This window comes from Delphinapterus leucas, chromosome 11 (assembly GCF_059928025.1).
Source record: "Delphinapterus leucas isolate spDelLeu-1000000601 "Yukka" chromosome 11, BTC_Dleu_Yukka2, whole genome shotgun sequence".
NCBI lineage: Eukaryota > Metazoa > Chordata > Mammalia > Artiodactyla > Monodontidae > Delphinapterus > Delphinapterus leucas.
In genome coordinates, this window is record NC_143139.1 from 11,746,920 (window position 1) to 11,770,106 (window position 23,187).

The 23,187-nt window shown below is 38.8% G+C and overlaps 1 protein-coding gene across 5 annotated transcripts in view; it reads right to left on the reverse strand.

The window, feature by feature from the left end:
• GUCY2C (guanylate cyclase 2C) overlaps positions 1-23,187 on the reverse strand; it is an 89,851-nt gene that overhangs the window by 48,844 nt on the left and 17,820 nt on the right. For 4 of the 5 annotated variants that reach the window (XM_022577646.3, XM_089920345.1, XM_022577644.3 and 1 more), the window contains 7 exons: positions 21,967-22,088; positions 20,424-20,520; positions 18,298-18,415; positions 16,094-16,226; positions 11,507-11,592; positions 9,049-9,160; positions 2,613-2,694 (listed from right to left, as the gene is read on the reverse strand). In XM_022577646.3, coding sequence (XP_022433354.1) covers positions 2,613-2,694; positions 9,049-9,160; positions 11,507-11,592; positions 16,094-16,226; positions 18,298-18,415; positions 20,424-20,520; positions 21,967-22,088 — 750 coding nt within the window. The remainder of the gene's footprint in view (positions 1-2,612; positions 2,695-9,048; positions 9,161-11,506; positions 11,593-16,093; positions 16,227-18,297; positions 18,416-20,423; positions 20,521-21,966; positions 22,089-23,187) is intronic. The other variant, XM_089920344.1, reaches the window with a different exon arrangement.

The window sequence follows — 23,187 nt, forward strand, 5'->3', positions numbered from 1 at the left end:
TTGGGTTATAGGAATGCACGCTCACAACTTTACAGACATTGCCAAATTGTTTCCCAAAGCGGTTGCACCAATTTGCCCTCTCACTGTGAAAATTCCCATTTCCTCCGTATTCTTAACAACATTTGGTATTGCTTAACTTTTTTTAACCCTTAGGATGTATGTGAAATGGTGTTTGTTGCTTTTTATTTCATTTTCTTGATTATTAGAGAGATTAAATATCTTTTCAAATATTTTCTAGCTATTTTATAGAGTTGCCTATTCATAATTTTGCCCATTTTTTCTATTGCATTGCCTTTGCCTTATTTATTTACGTGAGTTCCTTATAAATTCTGCAAAACAAATCTTTGGTCCTTTGATGCGTTGCAAATGCCTTCTTGTGGTTTATTGCTTTATTGAGCTCTGCTGTATAAAAAGTTTTGATTTTATTAAGGTCATGGTTATATTATTTTCTCTTTGACTTTTCTTTTTTATCTTGACTGAGAAGTATTTTCCTACTTGAGACATAAAGTCATTTTCTATTAATTTCTTCTGAGTTTGCTTTCTCACATTTAGGTCTGTAATCCATTTACAGTCCATATGGAATGAACTTTATCTTTGTGTATTGTTTCAGGTAGGGCTTTCATTTCATTTGTTTCATGTTGAGAGCCTACTGTTCCAACATCATTTCCCAACTGACTCATAATGTTCCCATCATATGCCAAGTTCTCACACTTGCTCGTGTCAGATTCTAGAATCTGTATTCTTTTCCATTGGCCTATTTGTCCCTGAGTTTGTCTTTGCTTGTGCTCATTTGACAGACTCCTACTCACCTTCTCAAGGTCATTGATGATGACATTGTGAATGTCCCCTAAGTAGAAATGATTATTCTCTTCCTATGCTTCCATCTAACTCTGACTACTCCTCTATTAGATACATATAAAATAGTATATTATTGGCCAAAGATTTTGGTCCTAAGACCTGGTGGCAAGTGGCGTGACTATTAGGGCCTTGAAGGCTCCCAGACTCTCATCTCTGCACTGCAGAAGACTCCTGGGACTCCACAGAGCCAACTGCCATTCATATTGAATTAGAGGATGCTATAAATCATTCACTACTTTTCTTGCATAGCTGTTGGAATGGAAAACTATAAGAATAACATCTGTCTTCCATATCTCCTCATGGACACAGTGCTGCTCTCGCCATTAGGAAGCCCTATCTCTGCCTTCCCTGCTTAGAGGAAACGGAAAATGCCTGTTTCCACCTGTTACTGTTTCTTACTTTGTGATTCATCTTATCTTAAGCTGACGCCCATTTGGACTTGGTGTCTGAGGGACAATAGCCACATCTGTGGTCCTACTATTGGCTGCCTTTACTCTCCTCAAATTTTGGTTTCCTCTTACCTTCAACTAAATGGTCACCATACACTGTAAATCATCTCTTACATTTCTTGGTAATACAGAGTCACAGGAGTCAAGCTCTGCCTTTAGACTGAAGAGGACAATCTACCCACTTTCCTGCAGAAACCTTTAACTGACATGCAACAGACTGGACTCTCATCATGAGAAGGTACAGTGACACACAGACCAAAGCGTGTGATACACAGAGAAAAACTGTTGTCTGGTTTAGTTAGGAAATGGGAATGATCCTGACACTATAATGGGATAGAAAGCTTTGTGTGTTTAACACACACAGATTAGGAGGTAGTGTGGGACTCACTCATTCACTTATATATTCAAGAAATATCTCTGAGTATACAGACTATGTCTCTGGCACTGCACTAGGCTCTTCATATGTCCAGGCTGAGGAGAACCATCATGGAACTGATGGTCAGAAGGACTGAGTTCTACCTTTGGCCCAACACACTACCTGGTGATGTGATTCCAGACAAGCCATTTGGCTTTCTGGGTCTCTCTTTCCTCAGGCTAAAGCAGGAGGTTTGGAATGGATGATTTCTAAAGCCTCTTCTGGCCTGAAAGTACGTAATATAGAGACTCTGAAATTGCCCACAATATACTAATAAAACAGCAGAAATAGCTATTTCTACCTGTAGAATGCCTGGTATATGGTCACGATACGGACCTTATTTCAACTCCTCACAACAGTTCAGATGAGGATACTGAAGCTGAGTAACATTTTTTTTTTTTTGCGGTACGCGGGCCTCTCACCGCCGTGGCCTCTCCCGTTGCGGAGCACAGGCTCCGGACACGCAGGCTCAGCGGCCATGGCTCACGGGCCCAGCCGCTCCACGGCACGTGGGATCTTCCCGGACCAGGACACGAACCCGCGTCCCCTGCATCGGCAGACGGACTCTCAGCCACTGCGCCACCAGGGAAGCCCAGTAACATGTTTAAGTTGCTAATAATATGATTAACACCACACGGTAAAGCCGTGAACTGGTAAAGCCCAGAACTGGGATTTGAGTTCAAACGTCTCTGAGGGCAAAGCTCTAATCCATCCACTGAGTAATATTCTGCCCTTAATGGAGTCTTTGATGCTGAATGCCTTCATGATCTTAGATCTGTCCAGAGAGCTTCTTGTGAATGTATACTATCATCCACAGACGTGCCTTCTCCCTCTCGCCCCCTTCCCTCTCTGAGTGGGGAGCACGGCAGGTTAGAGGGGCTGCAAGGTACCTGAGCACCAGGAGGGCGCCGAGCAGGAGCAGGGCCACGGCCCCCGTGAGAGTGAAGACGGCGACCATCAGCATTTGAGGGCCTGGGGCAGAGAAGACGGTGAAAACGCACCAGTAAGGACCTTTGAAAAGACAATGCGCACACCCCACAAGATTCTAGTTGTGTAATATAACTTGAGGATGGGGAAAAGGAGAGACCTTTTAAGCTATCCGTCTTTTAGAGAAAGACAAACATCATACTATCGATATCACTTATATGTGGAATCTAAAAGAATGATACAAACGAACTTATTTACAAAACAGAAACAGACTCACAGACTTCAAAACAAACAAACAAGCTTAAAAACAAACAAACTTAAAACAGACTTCAAAACAAGCTTAAGTAAAAACAAACTTAAAACAGACTTAAAAACAAATGTAAAAACGGTCACCAAAGGAGAAAAGTGGGAGGGAGAGATAAATTAATTAGAAGTTTAGGATGAACATATACACGCTACTGTATATAAAATAGATAATCAACAAGGGCCTACTGTATAGCACAGGGAACTCTACTCAATATTCTCTTAATAACCTCTATGGGAAAAGAATCTGAAAAAGAATGGATATAGGTATATGCATAACTGAAGCACTTTGCTGTACACCTGAAACTAACACAACACTGTAAATCAACTATACTCCAATATAAAATAAAAATTAAATTAAAAAAAGATATCTGTCTTTTATTAATCTCTTCATTGGTAATACAGATCCTGCATCCTTGGGCTATGAGGAAAACCGTCTGGAATGTGCCCCAAAGTGGCTTAATTTCATCTACCCTTATAGTTTAGACATCTCGTTTCTTACGGGAATCATCAAATGTTACAAGGACATAAAATAGTTTCTGGCACACAAATAATTATGGTGGGAAGACTATCTGATGTCTTTGATACCAATATACCTAAGGAGGATTCATAGAGGAAGAAATAGACAACTGTTTTTCAATACAGAGAACACATCGGAGGAAAAGTAGGACAGTGTGGAGTGAACAGTACATGACAGTATTGCCCACTGGTCCTTTCCAAGCTCAACCGGGTCATTGAGGGAAGTCCATGAAGTACGTAAGGAATGTGATTTATTAGCATGTAGGTGAAGCTGTGTAGAAGGAGGAATTTGAGAGACTCGCAGAAGAGTCAGTGGAGTTCAGGAAAACGTGGATCCAACCCAACGAAGCACTGAAGCAGACTCTGAGTGTGCAGAGGACTAAGCCTAGATTAAGAAGGACAACGACAATAACAAAACTGTACAAGAGGGTCTCCCTGGTGGCATAGTGGTTAAGAATCCGCCTGGCAATGCAGGGGAAGACCCCACATGCCGTGGAGCAACTAAGCCCGTGCGCCACAACTACTGAGCCTACGCTCTAGAGCCTGAGCTCTGCAACAAGAGAAGCCACTGCAATGAGAAGCCCTCGCACTGCAGATAAGAGTAGCCCCGGCTCGCTCGCCACAACTAGAGAAAGCCGTGCACAGCAATGAAGACCCAATGCACCAAAAATAAATTAAAAAAAAAAAAAACTGTACAAGAAAGTCATTGTTCAAACATGCCTCAGCAGATCCTTATTAGAATAGGAAGTTAGAGGGTTCAAGAAGAAATGAAATGGATTCCAAGCAACAGGTAGTGTGTAAGAAGCTGGAAGGTAATAGCAATATGGTGAAGGAGACAGGCTTTTTTTTTCTTTATAGCATAAATAAGAGAGACCCAATCAGAAACTCTAGGGAAGAATGATCAAGGAAGGCGCATCTAAAAATAAAACGAAGTAAAATAGTTTGAGAATTTGGAATTTAAAAAATCCATTTGTGTGTGTGTGTGTGTGTGTGTCACAAAGGAGAGACACTGGAGTTATACAGAAAGAAATGTTATCCTGACATGCTATCTAGCTTTATAAAAATAATAATAATAATGAAAATGTTTAGTAATTTTCAACTGATAGGTAAATGACAGAGGGCTTCATATGGCTACCAAAAAAATATTATCAACCCAGACAAATTAAAGCAAAATACAGGAGAATTTGGGAGGTGGGAAGGAGGTAGAAGAAAGGAAAGTGACACTAACGTCTTCATCTTACAAAGCTGGGAAGCAAGAACTTTTATATATACTTGATAGAACTCGAAGCTTATGCAAAATTAATTAAAATTACAAGGCACCAATAAATGTATTGACAAAAAGATATAACTATATTGAGAAAGCTTAGAGAAAAGTAGGGCTAGTGAAAATGAACTATATCTTCATTTATCAATACAAGAAATAAATAGATAACATCTAAAGCTTATAAAGCAAAAAATATATGCATATTATTTAAAAATATGAAAAAAAACGAAGCAGACGGGACTGCAAAACCAGGGATGCACAGAGGTGGGACCAGGTACACTCACTTTCCATTATGAATATTTCTACTCTTGGCTTTTAAAATCACGTGCATGAATTTTTATACAATAAAAATATAATTAATTAAGGTGTCCCTGGAATGATAAGTGGCCAGATCTTATTCAAGTAGCACCTCAACACCTCACACTGTATTCTCTCTCATGGCACCATAACATAGACCCTTGAGGGCACGGCCGGTGTTCTGTCTGCTCATCCTGATACCTTTAGCACGCAGCACCAGACCTGGTACCTGGTCACGTATCAATAAAAAATTACTGAATAAATAAAAAATTGAATAAAAACTTGGCCCTGCTCATCTCACTCTCTGAGAAGAGGCAAAGAAAAATGCCCAAATAATATATGTAAATAAATTCACATTAAAAAAATCTCTTGTGCTATTAGACTTAGCTTACATGTCACACATATTTTTGAACCATTTTTGTTTCATCACATTATGTCCTTCTAATGAGCTAACCATTTTTTTTTTCTGAGGTAGAGGGTTTAGTAAGGTTCATACTGCAGCACCTTTCTATAAGGGATGAATTGGAAGGAGTTATGCTTTGCTAACTTATAACTTTGCCTCTGCTTGTTATTTTGTTTTCTGCTAAGGGGAAAATTTAACAGTGAAAATGTGAGCCCTGGATTTCTATTCTCGTTAGCGCAGAAATAAATTATTCCCTTGGAGGTGGAGCTGCATTGTGGGCATATTTGACTTTGGTGAATTCCATTTATTACTACAATCACCACTTCCATCCCCATCACCACCACTCTCATAACCCCAACCCCACACAAAAAACAACAGTGAGTACGAGGAATACAATTTCAACAGTGCAGACAATTCTACTCGTCAGTCTACTAAAATTACCCAGCCTCCAGACTACAGCATAAGTTGGAGGGAATACCTGCTGAGTCCTTAGCCCCTCTCAATTCTTCCCTAGTATAAACATCACATTGCATGAAATATAATTATGATATTTAAATATACTACATACTATTTAAATATAGTAATTTTTAATTCAACATACTTGTAAATCACCGTATCACGTTAGTTCTAAGGTTAAGTTTCTGCTGCCCTCTGGTGGCTACTGTGGTTATCACAGCCTATTTAACTAGATAGACGGTGAATGCAGATTGAGTTTTATAACCCCAAGGTCATAGAACATGATCGTTGGAAAGAACTCTGAGATCAGTTAACAAATCTCCTGACTTAACAGAGGAAGATACTCATAGTTAGAGAAGTAAGTGGATGAAATTAACACTGTCTAGATTAGTGCTGAATAGCAGCATATTCATAGTTATCTCATACTGCCTTTCATTCCTCACTTCTTTCCTTCCTCCCTTCATTTCCTCCCTTCTTTCCTTCCTTTCAAGGCACTGTGTCTGAGTAAAGAACGGACCCTACACTTACACGGTGTATGGTGTAAACAAATAAATGAGATATAAGTAATAAGCTAGAAGTCCGGTGTAATAAGGGCAAGATCAATAACCTCCTGAGATGCTAAGAAAAAGCTTAGGAAAGGTGAAATCCAAGTTACACATTGAGGATGAGTGGTTGTTTACTAGTTCTATGGGGGGTGATGGTGACAGATTTTAGTCAGAGGGAGTAGCATCAATAAAGACCCAGGAGCATGAAGCTGCGAGACCCTTTCTTTTAGGAAGTAGGAGGAAGTTGAGAGAGTGGGGAAGAGATTTCAGGTAAGATGAAAAAGAAGGCTGGAGACGTGGGAAGATCAGGGACATTCTGTGCTATAATAAGTCATTTGGACTCTGAAGGCAAAGTGGAGCTGCCAATCGAAGGGTTAGCAGCAGTTGGGTAATGCGACTGGATTTGCGCTGTCCCTCTGGCAGCAGTGGTGGTTGGGTTTGAGGTGGGTAGGAGGTGGGGCTGAGCAGGAAGACAGATGGATGTCATTGGAACCCAGGAGGCAGCTGAGGAAGGCTTGGGTGCAGAACAGGAACCAGATCTGCGTTGTACACTGCTGTGTCCCAGGTGCTTAGAACATTGTCTGGCATTAAGTAAATATTTGTCAGATGAATGAAAAGACAGTGATGGTAGAATCTCCTGATGAAACGTTCTGTTACTTAGTTGGCAGTTGTGTACACAGATGAAAGACCAGGCATGACTATCTTATTTGTGTACTATTTGAAAGACTGAGTTACTTAATTTGTAAAGTCTGAAACTAAATGTAACAGTTAAAGAATGAAAAGCTCTGGCTAACTGAATTTTCTAGTTAACTGAGGATGAAGTAAAGTTGCCCAGGATGAGGCAACGTCCCTGTCGTATGTAATGTAAATATTTAATGTGATCTCGTTTAGGTAAATAAGGAGAACTCTCTCAAAAATCATGTTTTGAGAAGTTCATTATTTTACACAGTACAGACTTTCTGTTAAATAACCAAAATATCTAAAAACTTTTAAAGAAATATATTAAAAATACAAACCCAACTCTGTACAGCACTGAGGGCTATAATTAAGGAAAAAGAAAAATAATTTTAACTCAAAAAATTACAAAAGAAAGAAGCATAGAGTTGCAGGAGCCTGTGAGAAAAGAGATATATTCAAGTTTGGCTTGAATCTAGGAAGCCTGAAGATGGTTCTAGAGATAATTAAAAAGAAAAAAAAAGCTTGCTAAAGAAAACAAATCAACTTTAAAAAGCCATGATGACAGTAAATCATTTAGCAGAATGGGATCCCTACTTCCTACCTCTCTCTTTGCTTCAGTCAACTGCCTCATGTCTATTGACTAAAAACACAGGATTCATTTTTAACCAAATTTGACTCATGGAACACAAGAACTAGAAACACAGTTACAGCTATAATGTAAACAAGCCCATTTAATCAGAACTGTTCTCTTTAGCCAGATCAACCTTTCAGCCAGAGTTTCTGGCTGTAGAGCAGGGCTAGGATAGAAGTATTTCTAGTTTATAATTTTTAATATTTTTAAAAAATGGTAAATTAATAGAGTCATTATGGAAAATTTAGAAAATTAAGAAATACATAAAAAAGCAAAAAGAAAATCTAGGATACTATTACTCGGAGGCTACGACTGTTGACATTTTAGCATACTTTTCTGCAGTCTTATTTCTATACACTGTTTTGCAAAGTTAGACTTTCATTAAATAAAAAAGCTGTATTACTTTACTCATAACTTCCAATGTCATTTACAATTCTTTGTAAATAATTATTTTTAATTGATTGCATGCTGCCCCATTTCTGAATACATTGTAGTTTTCTAAGTCATTTTATTAATAATGTTTCCACCTTTTTTTTTTCTTTTGCATCTTTGGGCATAAATATTTGTTCAAATTTAAACTTTTTTCCTAAAAATTGATTAGTAATATGGAATTACTTACTATTCATTGTGGAAAGCCTTGGCCAAGCCAGCCATGGGCAGAGTGTCCTGAGACCTTGTTGCCCATGAGACACTCAGCTGGCCCTGTCCAGTGACAGTCAGTGTTATACAGTTGCATGGCAAGTTGCATGGGTGAAGCCCTAGCCGTATTAGGGCTTTCATGACATGATGGGACCTCATCTCAGGTAGGAAGGTAACCGTCATTATGACCCAAGTATGTGTCCTCTGAGGAAACGGGGGAGACTTCAGAGGCCACGCTCACTTACCACCCTCAGTCTAATGACATCGAGTATTCCTTGCTGAAATATATATTCCATGAGTTTCCTTCAGTAAAATGTAAATGGAGTGAGACTATGTGTCTCTGTGTTCATTTTGCCAATTGCCAAACCTAGTTTTCTATAGGAAAATTTACGTCAAGGGGTAGGTAGGACACCCTATTAAAGACACCCTATCTTAAAGACAGTTATAGCTAAATTAGAATGGGATATCTTCAGTGTTTTATCAGAACTGTAATATTATTCATTGGACAGAGACGTAAAGTCCATGTTTACAAACCTGGCAAATCTAATACAGACAATAAGCAAAACAAAACAAAAAACACAGGCTAATTTCATAAACCACAGAATTTACTCTCCTTACCAAAAAGACAATTTCAGGAAAAGAAGCTTCATGAAGGATATCTTACCCTGGCCTGGAATATCATTAGGAAGTTTGTGGTTCTTCCAGATGAATGTGGGGCTCTTATCCACTGGGTTAGTCTGGTTTATGTGGGTGTCATAGGTCAAAAGAACCTTGTACTGTGTCGGGGCATGAAAAGAAGAAGGATGAACAGAAAAAGACATTTTAGAATGACTTCTGATCAGATTAACCGTGCTGCCCAATGACATTTGAATTTCATAGCAATGTTTCTCAGTGAAACAAGGTAAATGTTACCAGCCAGGACCTAGTCAGGATCCACTTGGTTCTCACCATGAACATGGATTTAAGCTCCATGTGGGCCGATTAGTTTTCTGTTTCTTTATGACCATATGCTACACCTGCCCAGCAGAGATTCTTTGGGTCTTTCTAGTTCAAGTCTTTCATTTTACTAATGTTAAAATAGAAGCAAGAAAAATTAAATGGCTAGCTCCAAGTCACATGACAAGGGAGGCAGCAGTGTTTTCCACAATATTAAGTTGCTACTAAAAATGATGTCTTGAGAAAATGCACCATAGCTAACATCCATTATCCATATTTATACACGTCAAGGGGCTCCTAGAGAATTCTACATTTCTTAAGTTCTGTCAATTACATAATTTTTGAATCTCTTCTGGCCCTATGCTCTAATGTACTTTCTTAGACACGGCACTCACTAGGTTTCCAAGATAAAAGGTTTCTTTTTCAAGTAATCTGTCAATGGAAACATTAATATATCCTTAAATTACTGCTGCATATATTGAGTCAGTTTTGTAAGAGGCATCTGGAAAATGTTCATCCTTCTAAATTCACCACTGCTCCCGCAAAACATTCTGGACAAAATTTTACATTCTCAAAATTATACTCTTAACTTGAAAACAGAATATAAACTTGCATATACTGAGGATAGAAAATATCCTACATATTAGGGGCTGGTAGATTATATCTCTACTGAGACCTACTCTGGTTATGGAATAACTTATCTATAGCCCTATGTTTTGAGAATTAATCCCTGGTTTCCCCATAGATACATATCATACAGCACAATTGATGGCATTAGATTATTGAAAGGTTCAACTAGACTTGCCTGTGGAGACAGCAAGTGCACAGAACCACATTTTTCATTTTGAAGAGCAATCATAAGGCTGACATAGAATCTCACCGCAGGTATCTGCCTCTCTCCAAGGGAGGCAAAGCCATCATCCCAGGTGCAAATAACTTAGAGGGGCATGTAGTTATCTCAGTAGTTACTACTAGAAACTGAAGTATTGAGCAGATTTCATTTTAAGGTATTCCCATGGTATGATGCCAAATACAGCATTATAGTAAAGGTTCAGTATAAGTAAAACAATGTAACTAAAAACGATGCATTACTTTTCTGAAATGCTGCTACCCCCCGCCCCGAACTTCTAGTTTAACTTTCTCAATCTGAGCATCTTTTCTCTAGCTTTCCACATTTCACATTATAGTTGTCTTTTACAAAGCTGGGTCAATACATACACTCAGTATATGAGTTAGGGATGTCAGAATGCTCATATTGGAAAATTACATGAAAAAATGAAAAACTTTTTCTAGTAGATTCCTGGTTATGTCAGGACCTAACTTCTTAAAGAAGAAAAGGTTTCTACCTACCATTTGGTTGGTTAGAACAGTGGCTTCTAGTTCATGATGGTCACAACTCTGGGTGACATAAAGGCAGGTATTTTTGTTTTTAAATTAAACACTTAGCAGCCATCACCTATGTGCCAGATAAGAAGCTAAGCACAGGAGACATGGAGAAATGAGATCCACCCCTTTCTTCAAAGAACCTACTGTGTAGGTGTGTGAATATATCTATCTGTCTATTTACAGATAGATAGATATGTATTATATATAGTGTGTGTGAATATAAAGCACATATGTAGGTGTGTAAATATCTATCTATAGATATGCACTATGTATATATAGTGTGTGAACATAAAGCATAACATTAGAAGGCTGTTTGTATGTGCCAGAGGGATTACACAATTAATGATTTTCATGAGACTTCAGAAGGAGAGAGAAGAGGTAATGCTTCATTCAAATTTTTAGTTGTGGAAATGAATAAACAATTCTTAGGAAAAAACCATCACCTTCTCATTGGTATCCCATCAACAGTCTGGTCTTTATACCAGTGTTTTCTGGGTGGGTATTTTTTATACAGTAAATAGAGTGGATATTCTGAATAAGAAGTTCTATGGGAGAAAATATTTAAGGAATACGGCCCCAAGGGGGGCATAATCATAAATCTGAAATAAACTAACCTCTAGATTCTAAACATAACTTCTCTAATTCCTTTGCTAGTATTGGGTTGGCCAAAAAGTTTGTTCGGCTTTTCTGTAAGATCTTAGTTACAGAAAACCTTTGGGCCAACCCAATATTTGCCTTCCAGGAGAACCCTCCTCACCTAGTCACTTAACCCCAAGTTGCCGATAAGAAGTCAGACATACTTTGTTGGTGTCCACAGAGGTGTACAGAAGGAGCATAGTATTGTCAATATCCCCACAGTCATCCAAAGTCACTGGACCCACACGCCCTAGAGCAAAATCAGAAAGAGTTAGAGGCCATTGTTGACTTCTTGACTGAAAGACCAGTTACATCCTGACAGAGGGTATAAAATAGATTCAAATTGCTCTATTTTACTGAAAAATTGACCTTAATGATGCAAGCTGAGGGCATCTGGATTGGTTCTTGGCCCTGAGATCTCTGAAGGGTATTTTTATAAGAGATGGTATTTAGTTAGAAGGAAAATTCTTTTTCATTGCATTTAGAATGGTGACACTAAATGTAATCAGTCCGTAGACTTCTCCTGATTATTAGTGACACGTTTTTGTTGAGAGCATTGACTAAACTAGTGGCACAGTGTTTGTCGCTCCATAATCTAACTTAGATTGTAAAAAGGTCAAAATCCCTTCACTACCATGTATGAGCTGCACACACTGAAAAAGTTAATTTGAAAAAGTTAAGTTATTTGAGTCTCAGTTTTCTCAACTATGAAATGATAGCCATATAGGATGAGCCTATGAAATGGCTGTTTAGGTAAAAGAAAAAAATTGATGAAATATCAGCAATTTCACATGGTTCAACATAACAGCTGATACTCATTTTGTGTTCACTAGACCAGGCGCTGTGCTAAGTGCTTTATATGCATTTATCATTTTATTCTTCCCCAAATACCATGACATAGAAGCTGTTACTATCTCCATTTTATTGATGAGAAGTCTGAGGTCAGAAATATTACTAACTTGTTCCAGGTTATAGGTACAGCTAGCAGGTTCACAGAGGTGCAGGCAAAATGGTGGCAGCCACTGCCGCTGCACCTCCCCCATTGTTGAAGCCCTTCCCCCTCTGCTGATTATGACTGTCAAGGGATGTAAAGGGTTGGTGCTCCCCTCAATCCCCCTTCGTTTTTCTCTTTTTCCCCTTTGAGAGACAGACATTGAAGACTAGAATATTCAAGCAACTGCATATATAGGGGAAATTAGAAAGCTACTACACATGCCCAGGGGAAGGCAGAGGCTCAGAAAAGACCTGAGAAGACCTTAAGTTTACACCTCAGGCTGATCCTCAGCAGAGATAGTCTACAACAATAAAAACAAAAAGCAAAACCAAAAAACAGCAAACCCTGGGGAATGAGAAAACTCCCCATTCCCCGTGTGATTTCCAGGATTACCGATTATTAGATTCAAATGTCCAGCTTTCAACAAAAAACACAAAGCATACAAAGAAACAGGAAAGTATGGTTCATTCAAAATAAGAGAAAAAAAAAAACCCAGTGGAAATTATCCCTGAAAAAGACCTGATGGTGGATCTACTAGACAAAGGCCTTAAAACAACTGTCTTAAAGATGCTCAAAGAACTAAAGAAAGGCATGGATAAAGTCAAGAAAATGATGTATGAACAAAATGTAAATAGTAATAAAAAGGTAGAAAACCTAAAAAAGAAACCAGAAAGAAATTCTGGAAATGAAAAGTACAGTAACTGAAATAAAAAATTCACTAGAGGGATCAAAGGCATATTTAGGCCCACAGAAGAAAGAATCAGTGAACTTGAATATAGGACAATGGAAATTATCAAATCTGAGGAGCAGAAATAAAAAGGATTGAAAAGAAGTGAACAGAGTGTAAGGGACCTGTGGGACACCAGCAAGCAGACCAATACATGCATTGTGGAAGTCCCAGAAGGAGAAGACAGAAAAACGAGTAAAGAGACTATTTAAAAAAATAATGGCTGAAAACTTCCCAAATTTGATGAAACACATGAATATAAACATCCGAGAAGCTCAATAAATGCCAAGTAGGATGAATTCAAAGAAATCCATGCCAAGGCACATTATAATCAAATTGTCAAAAGCCAAAGACATAGAATTTTGAAAGCAGCAAGAGAGAAGTGATTCATCACATATAAGAGATGTTCAATAAGATTTATAAGCAGATTTCTCATTATAAACTTTGAAGGCCAGAAGGCAGTGGGCTGATATATTCAAAATGCTAAAAGAAAAAACTGTCAATCAAGAACGCTTTATTCAACAAAGCTGTCCTTCAAAGTGAAAGGAAAGTAAGACATTCTAAGATAAAAGTTGAGAGGGTTTGTTACCTACCACTAGACCTGCCCTGCAAGAAATGTTCAAGGGAGTCTGGCAGGTTAAAATGAAAGAACAATAGACAGTAACTTGAAGCCATGTCAGGAAATAAAGATCTCAGTAAAGGTAAATACACAAGCAATTATAAAATCTAGTATTATTGTAAGAACAATGTGTTACTCCACTTTTTGTTTTCTACATGACTTAAGAGATGAACAGGGCTTCCCTGGTGGCGCAGTGGTTAAGAATCCGCCTGCCACTGCAGGGGACATGGGTTTGAGCCCTGGTCCAGGAAGATACCACATACTGCGGAGCAACAAAGTCCGTGCCCCACAACTACCTAAACTGCACTCTAGAGCCCGCAAGCCACACTACTGAGCCCACGTGCCTAGAGTCTGTGCTCCACAACAAGAGAAGCCACCACAATGAGAAGCCCACACACTGCAACGAAGAGTAGCCCCTGCTCGCCACAACTAGAGAACGCCCGTGCGCAGCAACAAAGACCCAGCACAGTCAAAAAAAAAAAACAAAGGAGAGAGAGAGAGATGGACAGTGGAGAGTGGACTCTCCACTTTCACTAATGGATAGAATAACAAGACAGAAGATAAGTAAGGAAACGGAGGACTTGAACAAAATGATAAACCAACTAGATATAAGAGAAAATACAGAACATTCTACCCAACAACAGAATGCACATTTTTCTCAAGTGCCTGTAGGACATTTTCCAGAATAGACCATATGTTAAGCAACAAATTAAGTCTCAGTAAAATTTAAAAGATAGATATCATAAAAAGTATCTTCTCTGACCACAATGAGCTGAAGTTAGAAATCAATAACAGAAGGAAAACTGAAAAATTCGCCAATTTGTGGAAATTAAACAGCACACACTTAAACAATCAACGGATCAAAGAAGAAATTACAAGGGAAAAATTTTAAGACCTAGAGATAGATGAATATAAAAATACAACACACCAAAACTTATGGGGCACACACAGTGAAAGCAGTGCTAAGGGGAAATTTATAACTATAAATGCTTACATTAAAAAACAACAAAGGTCTCAAATCAACACCCTAACTTTACAACTTAAGGAACTAGTTAAAGAAGAACAAATTAAACCCAAAGCTAGCAGAGGAAGGAAGTTGTAAAGATTAGAGCAGAGATAAATGAAATACAGAAGAGAAAATCAATTGCGGAAATCAATTGAAACCAAAGTTGGTTCTTCAAAAAGTTCAACAAAATTGACAAACCTTTAGCCAGATAGAATAAGGAAAAAAGGAGAAGACTTGAATTACTAAAATCATAAATGAAAGTGGAGACATTACAACCAATTCTAAGGAAATAAAAAGGAATATAAGGCAGTACCATGAGCAACTGTATGCCAAAAAATTTGATAACCTAGTTGAAATGAACAAATTTCTAGAAACACAAAACCTACCAAAGCAAAACCATGAAGAAACAGAAAATCTGAATAGACCGATAACTAGTAAGGACACTGAATCAGTAGTCAAAAATCTCCAGACCCTCTACCCCCTAAGAAAGGGCCCTGAACCTAATGACTTTACCAGTGAATTCTACCAAACATTAAAAAAATAATTAACACCAATCCTTCTCAAACTTTTCCAAAAAACCTGAAGAGAGAGAAACACTGCCTAACTTATTCTACGAGGCCAGAATTACTCTGATACCAAAGCCAGACAATGACACCAAAAGAAAAGAAAACTACACACCAATATCCCTTATGAACATTGATCTAAAAATCCTCAGCAAAATATTTGTAAACAGAATTCAACAGCATATTCAAAGGAGAATACAACATGACAAAATAAGATTAATTCCTGAAATGCAAGGATGGGTCAACATATAAAAATTAATCAATATAATACACTACAAGAGAATGAAGAAAAAAACCACATGATCATATGAATTGATGCAGAAAAAGCATTTTACAAAATTCAATACTTTCATGATAAGACACTCAACACACTAGGAACAGAAGGAAACTACCTCAACATAATAAAAGCCATATATGAAAAACCCACAGCAAACATCATACTCAATGGTGAAAGGACAGAAAGGGAGATATGGAAGGACGAAAATCAAACTGCAGCTACTTCTCTTCTTGCTGGTCTCTAAGCAGAGTCAGGACATCACTGCCCAAAATGCCCTGTGATGAGCTTGTTCATAAGTACAGGGCCTGAGCTACCTGCTCTTTCTTTGATATCCAAAGATTCTCAAGTTCTGAAGCATAAACTGGGGTCTAGTTATAGATTATAGCATCCCCAAGGTTTATGCAATTATGTTTGCCTCCAATTAAGTTAAAAGGTATTTAGCTGTTGATCCATTTATTGCCACACCCTCTCTTTGCTTCCCAAAGTCTGCCCATAGGGCCCATATTTCATCAGATTCCTCTAGAAACTGTTAGGTAAGTGTTGTTTGCTCCTAGGAAACCGGTACCTTCAAAAGTGATGTTCCTGAAAGCATGAGCAAATTTAGGGGTGGTAACTTCTTCTCCATTTTCAAGAAATATCTTCAACATGTGTCCAAAGAGCAAGACTCCATCAAGGTAGGCAGCAGCAAAATCATTTGTCTGAATGAGAAAGGAAAATCTTAAAATGAGTTCCAAGAAAAAAAAAAAGATTCTGGTCTTGAACCTGGAGAAACACATTCTTGGGGTCAGCAGGGTAACTGGAAAGGTAAAGGAATATTAGGGGAATTGTGGGGGTGGTATTAAAGGAAGTTTTGGAAAAACTTTTCTTGGACCGGGTCTCTTTATCATCCCCACGTGACAATTCTGTCTTCTCTTGGGATCAATAAACTGCATACCCTGCCTTTAGGGAAGTATCTAAAAGCAGCTGTGCTTCCTCCTTCCCATGATGAGAAAATATTTTACTTCGACCAGGAAGGACAACATACAGCATTTTCGATTCCTGTAAGGTTTTATATAGAAATAACGCTTTCATTTAAGAGGAAAAGAGAACAGCAACAAAAACAACCTCACTGCCTTTGAGTATCCTGATGGGGTGGGAAGAGTTTTGATTGGGTGATACCATTGAATTTGCTTTGGAGATAGTCCTGATTGGGTGTTAGTTCAAGCCACAAAGGTCTGCCCTGGGGAACATAAGAAGGGGGTCAGAACTTCTCTGCCTTTGCAACAGTTGTGTGGTTGTCTTCACAGAGATGGGCTATGGATCAAAAGTTCTGTGCCCCCCCGAGACCACGCGAGTTCTGTCGGCTCAGACACTTTGGAACTCCCACCTGTGAAGAATCAGACTTTTGCCAGAGCCTAGAAGCTGTGCAAATGATATGTGAATACTACTAGACCCAGAAGTATATTTGCTAGAAAATATAAAAAGGAGAAACTAAAACACTTCTCATTGGTTTCAGTGTCTTTTGTTGAAATCATCCTTTCATGACATGAAAAGAATCAGTTAAGACCCAGCCCCCAAAGGGGTTGCAGCCCCTAATTTTGGCAGGGTTGCAAAACACAGGGCTTAGAACTGCTAGTCTAGGCAAAACTGTGATTCTCTCAAAGGTCCCCAACTTTCCTCACTGCTCGTTGGGCCTTGTCATCCCAAAGTTGTTCAGGGTCCTCAGGACAGACTGCCCCTCCACTTCCCTCTCCAAACCTGCTCTCAACTGTGTCTGAGGGCAGAAAACATCCGATGAATTTAGTCGCGTTAAGGTGCAGTGACTGATAAAACCCAAAGTGGTATTAGAGGCAGGGGTCTTGCATTTAATTGAGACATTAATGATTTTTTAAAATATATTTTTAAAATTTCTTTATTTTCTTCCACTGTGTCTGGTCTTCTTTGCGGCGTGTGGGCTTCTCTCTAGTTGTGGCGTTCGGGCTTTCTCTCTCTAGTTGTGGCGTGTGGGCTCCAGAGCACATGGGCTCTGTCTGCAGTTTTTGTGGCACGTGAGCACACGGACTCTCTAGTTGAGGCATGTGAGCTCAGTAGTTGTGGCGCGTGGGCTTAGTTGCCCCGCGGCACGTGGGATCTCAGTTCCCTGACCTGGGATCAAACCCACGTCCCCAGCATTGGAAGGCGGATTCTTTACCACTGGACCACCAGGGAAGTTCTGAGACATTAATGATTTAATGTCCAATTGGAGGCTCTTTTTCTGGGACAAATGCTAAACCAGACGGGATGCTGGGATAAGAGGAATAAACCAGGCCTCGCCTGGACAAACCTGAACAATGGCCAACCTAATTTTTTAAAAAAAGGACAATGTCTTAACCTAGGAATGTGTATCTCTAGAGGTAGAACTGTGATATCAGGGCCAGCAGAAAGTTGCTTTAAGATGTAGGGGACTTCATTTATCTTTCATTGTTTAATTTCTACCTCCCCTACGTTAGCAGGGCTTCTTCTGATCTTCCCACACTGTCATTTCTGTTCTGATGTTACAGCAGTGTGCACTGTGGTGTTGATCTAGAGCCTAGCACAGTGACCTATAGTAACAGTTTTAGTAGCAGGAATCCTGCTATTGGCCTCAGTTAACATTTGTTGAGTGAATTGGAACAAGTGAAAAAAACGAATTGCTCATTTTAGAATTTGGGTCCCAAATGGAAGAATGATACTTTACCCTTGCCAAAAAAAAAAAAAAAAAAAAAAAAAAATATATATATATATATATATATATATGTATATGAAGCTTACCAGTGATACATTCTTGGAGAAAGAGCTATTTGAGACAGAATTTTCAGGAGGCAGTGTCAGAACAAGAACATTTTTCATATAGTCGGGGGCTGTAACATTGTCCATGAAGTAGTGGTCACTGGAATAAAAAGTACAAGTTTCTCATGAAAATTAGATTCCTCCAAAAATAGAAATGGAGATTCTAAAATTCATACAGCAGGCTTGAAATAGTTTAAAACATCTTTTTTCTGCAAAACGTTCTACTTTTCCCAGATAAGTTTCTTCTACACCTGCTACCTTGAGTAGCAGAAATTAAGCAGCTGTGGTTAACATACACAAATGGAAAGGAAGATCAGAACACAGATACTTATTTGAGGAAGCTTTTTTAGGGGCTCTGGGCACATAAGCTTGTTTTCAAGGCTTAATGACTTTTGGTTTATACCTGGAAACTTTCTTTTCCTTAAGTGCTCATAACACTTTAGAGATTTAGGGATAGGATAGAGAGAAATTTTGTGAATTAAATTTACTTTCCAGATGGTGAAACATAAGCTGAAAAGACTAAGCATTTTCTCTAACACTGTAAGCTTCTTAACATTAGATTATCGGTCCTTGTATCCTCGACTCCTAGACAGTATTTGGTACATTGTGGACCCTCAATACCGTCTGGGATGGCACTGCCCATCATATGGGTCCCAAGCTTCCTAATCATTTTAATGTTTTAATATGCAAATAACCTGACAAGCTTGAACCGCTGTAACTAGGATGACCATCATTTAATAGGCAAACAGTAGGTGAACACATCTATGTACAGAGGACTGTGTTGAATAGTTTGCGCATATTGTCACATCTAATCCTAAAAGCACCCTTATAAAGTAGGCATTTTTATTCTCACTTTACAAATGAGAATCTCAAGATATACTAAGTAATACCCAAGAGGCAAATGAACCAGAAGTGTCAGAGTTAGAATTTGAACCCAAGTTATGTCTACTTTCAAATGAATCTATCTCATGAGCATTCCGAAACAGACCCAGAGGTCCTTAGGGAATAGTGACAAAAGAATGCCAACACTTCGGCAGTTGATTGAGGATTTGCTGAAAATAAAATTACACCAGCCTGGTTACATTGAGGCCTCCTTCCAGAGGGCAAAGCAGCTACTGAAAGCAGCCATCAATGTGGCTGTAGGAATACAATGTTGATCATTTTCCCCTCTTTTTCGTATTCTGCAGCTAAAAGGCTCGGTTGACTAGCTTATCTTTGTGAACAAGATAGGCCTGCAGTTCCTATGCTTCATTTTTCTCAATACTGGGACAAGTGCATTTAGTGTGGGTGAAATGACTAGGCAAATATGATAGAGTGCAGGAATAGCTTCTGGTCTGAATACGGACAGGGAATGATTAATGATCCAATCAGATAAGTGAAGTCATATGAGCTAGCTGATGGGGCAAGGGACACAGGTGTACCAGCAACACCTTTTTTAAGCCTCATCTGACTCAGATATTACCTTTGCACAGTTTGTTTGTGGGGTCTCCAACCATGTTAGAAAATGAGTAGTGAAAAGAGGGAATGTGATAAAAGGTAGTTTCTGTTCTCCAGAATTTTCTCCCCTTAGTTCCAGATAAGTGCAGAGGAAAAGATCACCACCCAATGACTATACCACAGAGGGCAAAGAATAACTGTGTAAATCAAATTCACTTAACGGGAACTTTTCTCTTACCGAAGGTGGCTGAAGGAAAAATAATCTAGGATCAAAGGCCATTAGCAATTGAAGGCATAGATAGGGCCCACGTTCTCAGAAATATGATTGGGATATTAGTTGATTTATTACTGCCTGGAAAAAAAACACCTTAAAATCAGGCTGAAGACCAGGATCTTTGTTGAATGAGCATGCGGGTTTAATGGGGATTTCATAAAACTTTTGTATTTGACATGATAGTGATGTCAAAGGTATACGTCTCTGCTAAAGCTATAATTAATTAAATAAGAATGAGGGTGTGATAAAGAAGAAATGAAACACTGGTTAAAGTATTATCTTCATACAGAATCCCATTTTAGGCTATGCAAAACGTGAGAAAAGAGAATATCTTCCAGAAATCCTTAGAGTATTTCCTTTCTGAAAGGAGGAGAGTTCTTCCAAATATTATACCTACTTGAATAAATCCACTAGAATAATGACAGTGTCTTCAGCCACTGCTCGGTCACCCTTGAGGATGTTGATGGTGTTTGGTGTACCACACATAACAATCACTGCAGGAGAGAGAGCAAGACAGGGAGAAAAATATACAATAGTCTACTCCCAAGCAGGAAGGGAACCAGGGGCCTGAATTTGAACCCAGTAAAGTCCATGCTACATTCGTGTTTTAAGATTAACACCAGTTCCTCCAATTTACTCCCCCACTCCTTTTATTTTTCATTTACAGTCATAGAAGCAGAGGAGAACTGCACGGGATCTTAAAAAGAATCATCTAGTCCTTGCCCTTAATTTTACTGATTTAAGGAGACTGTAGCTAAAATGTCAATGAGATAAAAAAACCGGTGGATGAATAATTCTGATAGTCAAGTATTGGAGTCTGGCTTCGTGCTTATTCCATTACACGAGGCTGGAGTAGTTATAGAAGCTATTTTCAGTGGTAAGTGAAGGGCACTGCCACTTGTAAAGTAGCTGGAAAAGATATAAATTAATGTGAGAATTTATGAAGTCTTCCTAAGCACCTTTCCTTGGGTTTTGGTTGCAGCTTCTTAGCTCAGAAAGTGATTTCAGTGATCGAGTTCCAGTCTGATTCTCTAAGCTCTCCTATCCACTGCAGCCAGATTTCCCAAATGCATGGATTGATGAGTAAGATGAATAAGCTGGGAGACACTTCATTAGATCTGTTCACACACTGTGTTGTCCAGTTGAACTGTAGACACTTTAGGGACATGAATCATCTTATATTTCTTGTTCCCCATATCTTGGTTAACGTTTTGCATATGGTAGGCTCTTAATATGGCAAATGCTTAATTATAACAGCAAAAGATATTTCAAGCGATACCAGGAAATCCTGACAAGCAAGAACATTTCCTCGTAGAAAATTCCACAGTTGATTCCTTTGCTCCTGATATATTCTTATTTGCAAAAAGAATTCTGTGGAAAGTGAAATAAATCACCAAATAACTTAGTATCCCATTGGCCTTTCACACTTGGCCTATAACTGAGAGATCATTAGGCAGGTAAAATACCGACAGAGTAAAGCAAAGTGAGACAATCCTTGCCTACCTGGTAATTTTGCTTAAGGCTACATATCAATAAATACATCCTCTTGGTCACCAGGGGACGAGGGTTCAGAATATTTGAGAATTCGTCACAAATCCAACAATATATTAGATTGTGGTGAACTTAAAAAGCAGTTTACTAATAGTGGATCGTGATATCATTTTTGGCTTATAAAAGCTGGATTTTAGCATCATCATTACTTTCATAATGTTAATATATTTGCTCAACATTACTTTGCTAATTTTGCTCAGAGGATAAGGTCTTAATCAGCAAAAGGAACAGTATAACGGAGGTGCACGCAGCTACAGATCTCTGCAAATATATACAAAATATACAGTAACGATGATAGCTCTGTGGTGGTAGATTTGTCAAAATGACTCATAGGGAGGTGGTGGTTGTGTGGACGTAGCTGGCCAAAAATTATCTTCATGTCTTCTTACCATTGCTTTTCCTGTTCCGGTCCATTAAGATACGCTGAAACTCGTCATCCCTTCTCAGCGTCTCCTTGAAGATAAGTTTCTGAGAAAAATAGGAAACTCCAGCCTCCAGAGCATTGAGGTACCTAGAACAGAAAAAAAGAGAAACTCTAAGAAATCAGCTTAGTTTCTTCATGGCTTTGCATGTTGTTTGCTCACTGTTTACAGATCTGTCCAGGGACTTGTTCACCTAAAATTCATTTCTACCACTAACACAATAGACAATACACAGCGTGATACCAATGGTTAGGACTACGGACATCTAATTTAGGGAAAGTTTTAGGGAATCTTCGTGTATATATACAGATAGTAGACATTTGGCAAACCCCTTATAATGGCTTCTTGTTATTTGCTGAAGGAAGACTATTCTGCTTGTCCCATTATCACAGATAAGTGGAAACTTGTGAATCTATAGTACAAAAATTCAGAGTTGATAGGAATAATTTCTCCTACTGTGTGAAAAGGACTTTTGTGTGCTCTAAGTTCACCCCAAACTTTCTAGGGTGCTGCCTTAGGGCTGATTCTTGTGTGTTCCCAGGGGTACCCTATTTTGGTCCTCTGGATGCTTTGGTGGAGAGCTACTGCAGACTCCTTCAAGAGATTCTTTCTGCCACCTTTGCTGGAGTTGTGTGAGCCTTGTGATTTTATTTTAGCAATGGTACCCAATATCCTGCCCTCCCCACCACCCTTATTCCTCTGAAAAGCTGTGAGAGAAATGATTTCTAACTTGTGTAGGACAGGCAGAATGCACATTCTCTGCTATCATATGTTGCACGGTAATATGACAGCATTTACTTCTCATTTCCCTTCTCCTTATCTGTAAAATGGAGATCATAGTACTTGTTCTCTTTTCTTTAGAGGGTTTATCTTCGTGAAAATATATTTATTGGGACTTCCCTGGTGGTCGAGTAGTAAAGAATCCACCTTACAATGCAGGGCACGTGGGTGTGATCTCTGGTCAGGGAACGAAGATCCCAAATGCTGGGGCAACTAAGCCCGCGTGTCACAACTACTGAGCTTGCACGCCTCAACTAGAGCCTGCGTGCCGCAACTAAGATCCGACGCAGCCAAGAAATAAATAAATAATAAATCTACAACATATAAATATTTATTGCTAGGTCACTTATGCCATTTGGGAAGAATTAGAAAAAAATTTAGTCAACGTATTTACGATTACATAGACAC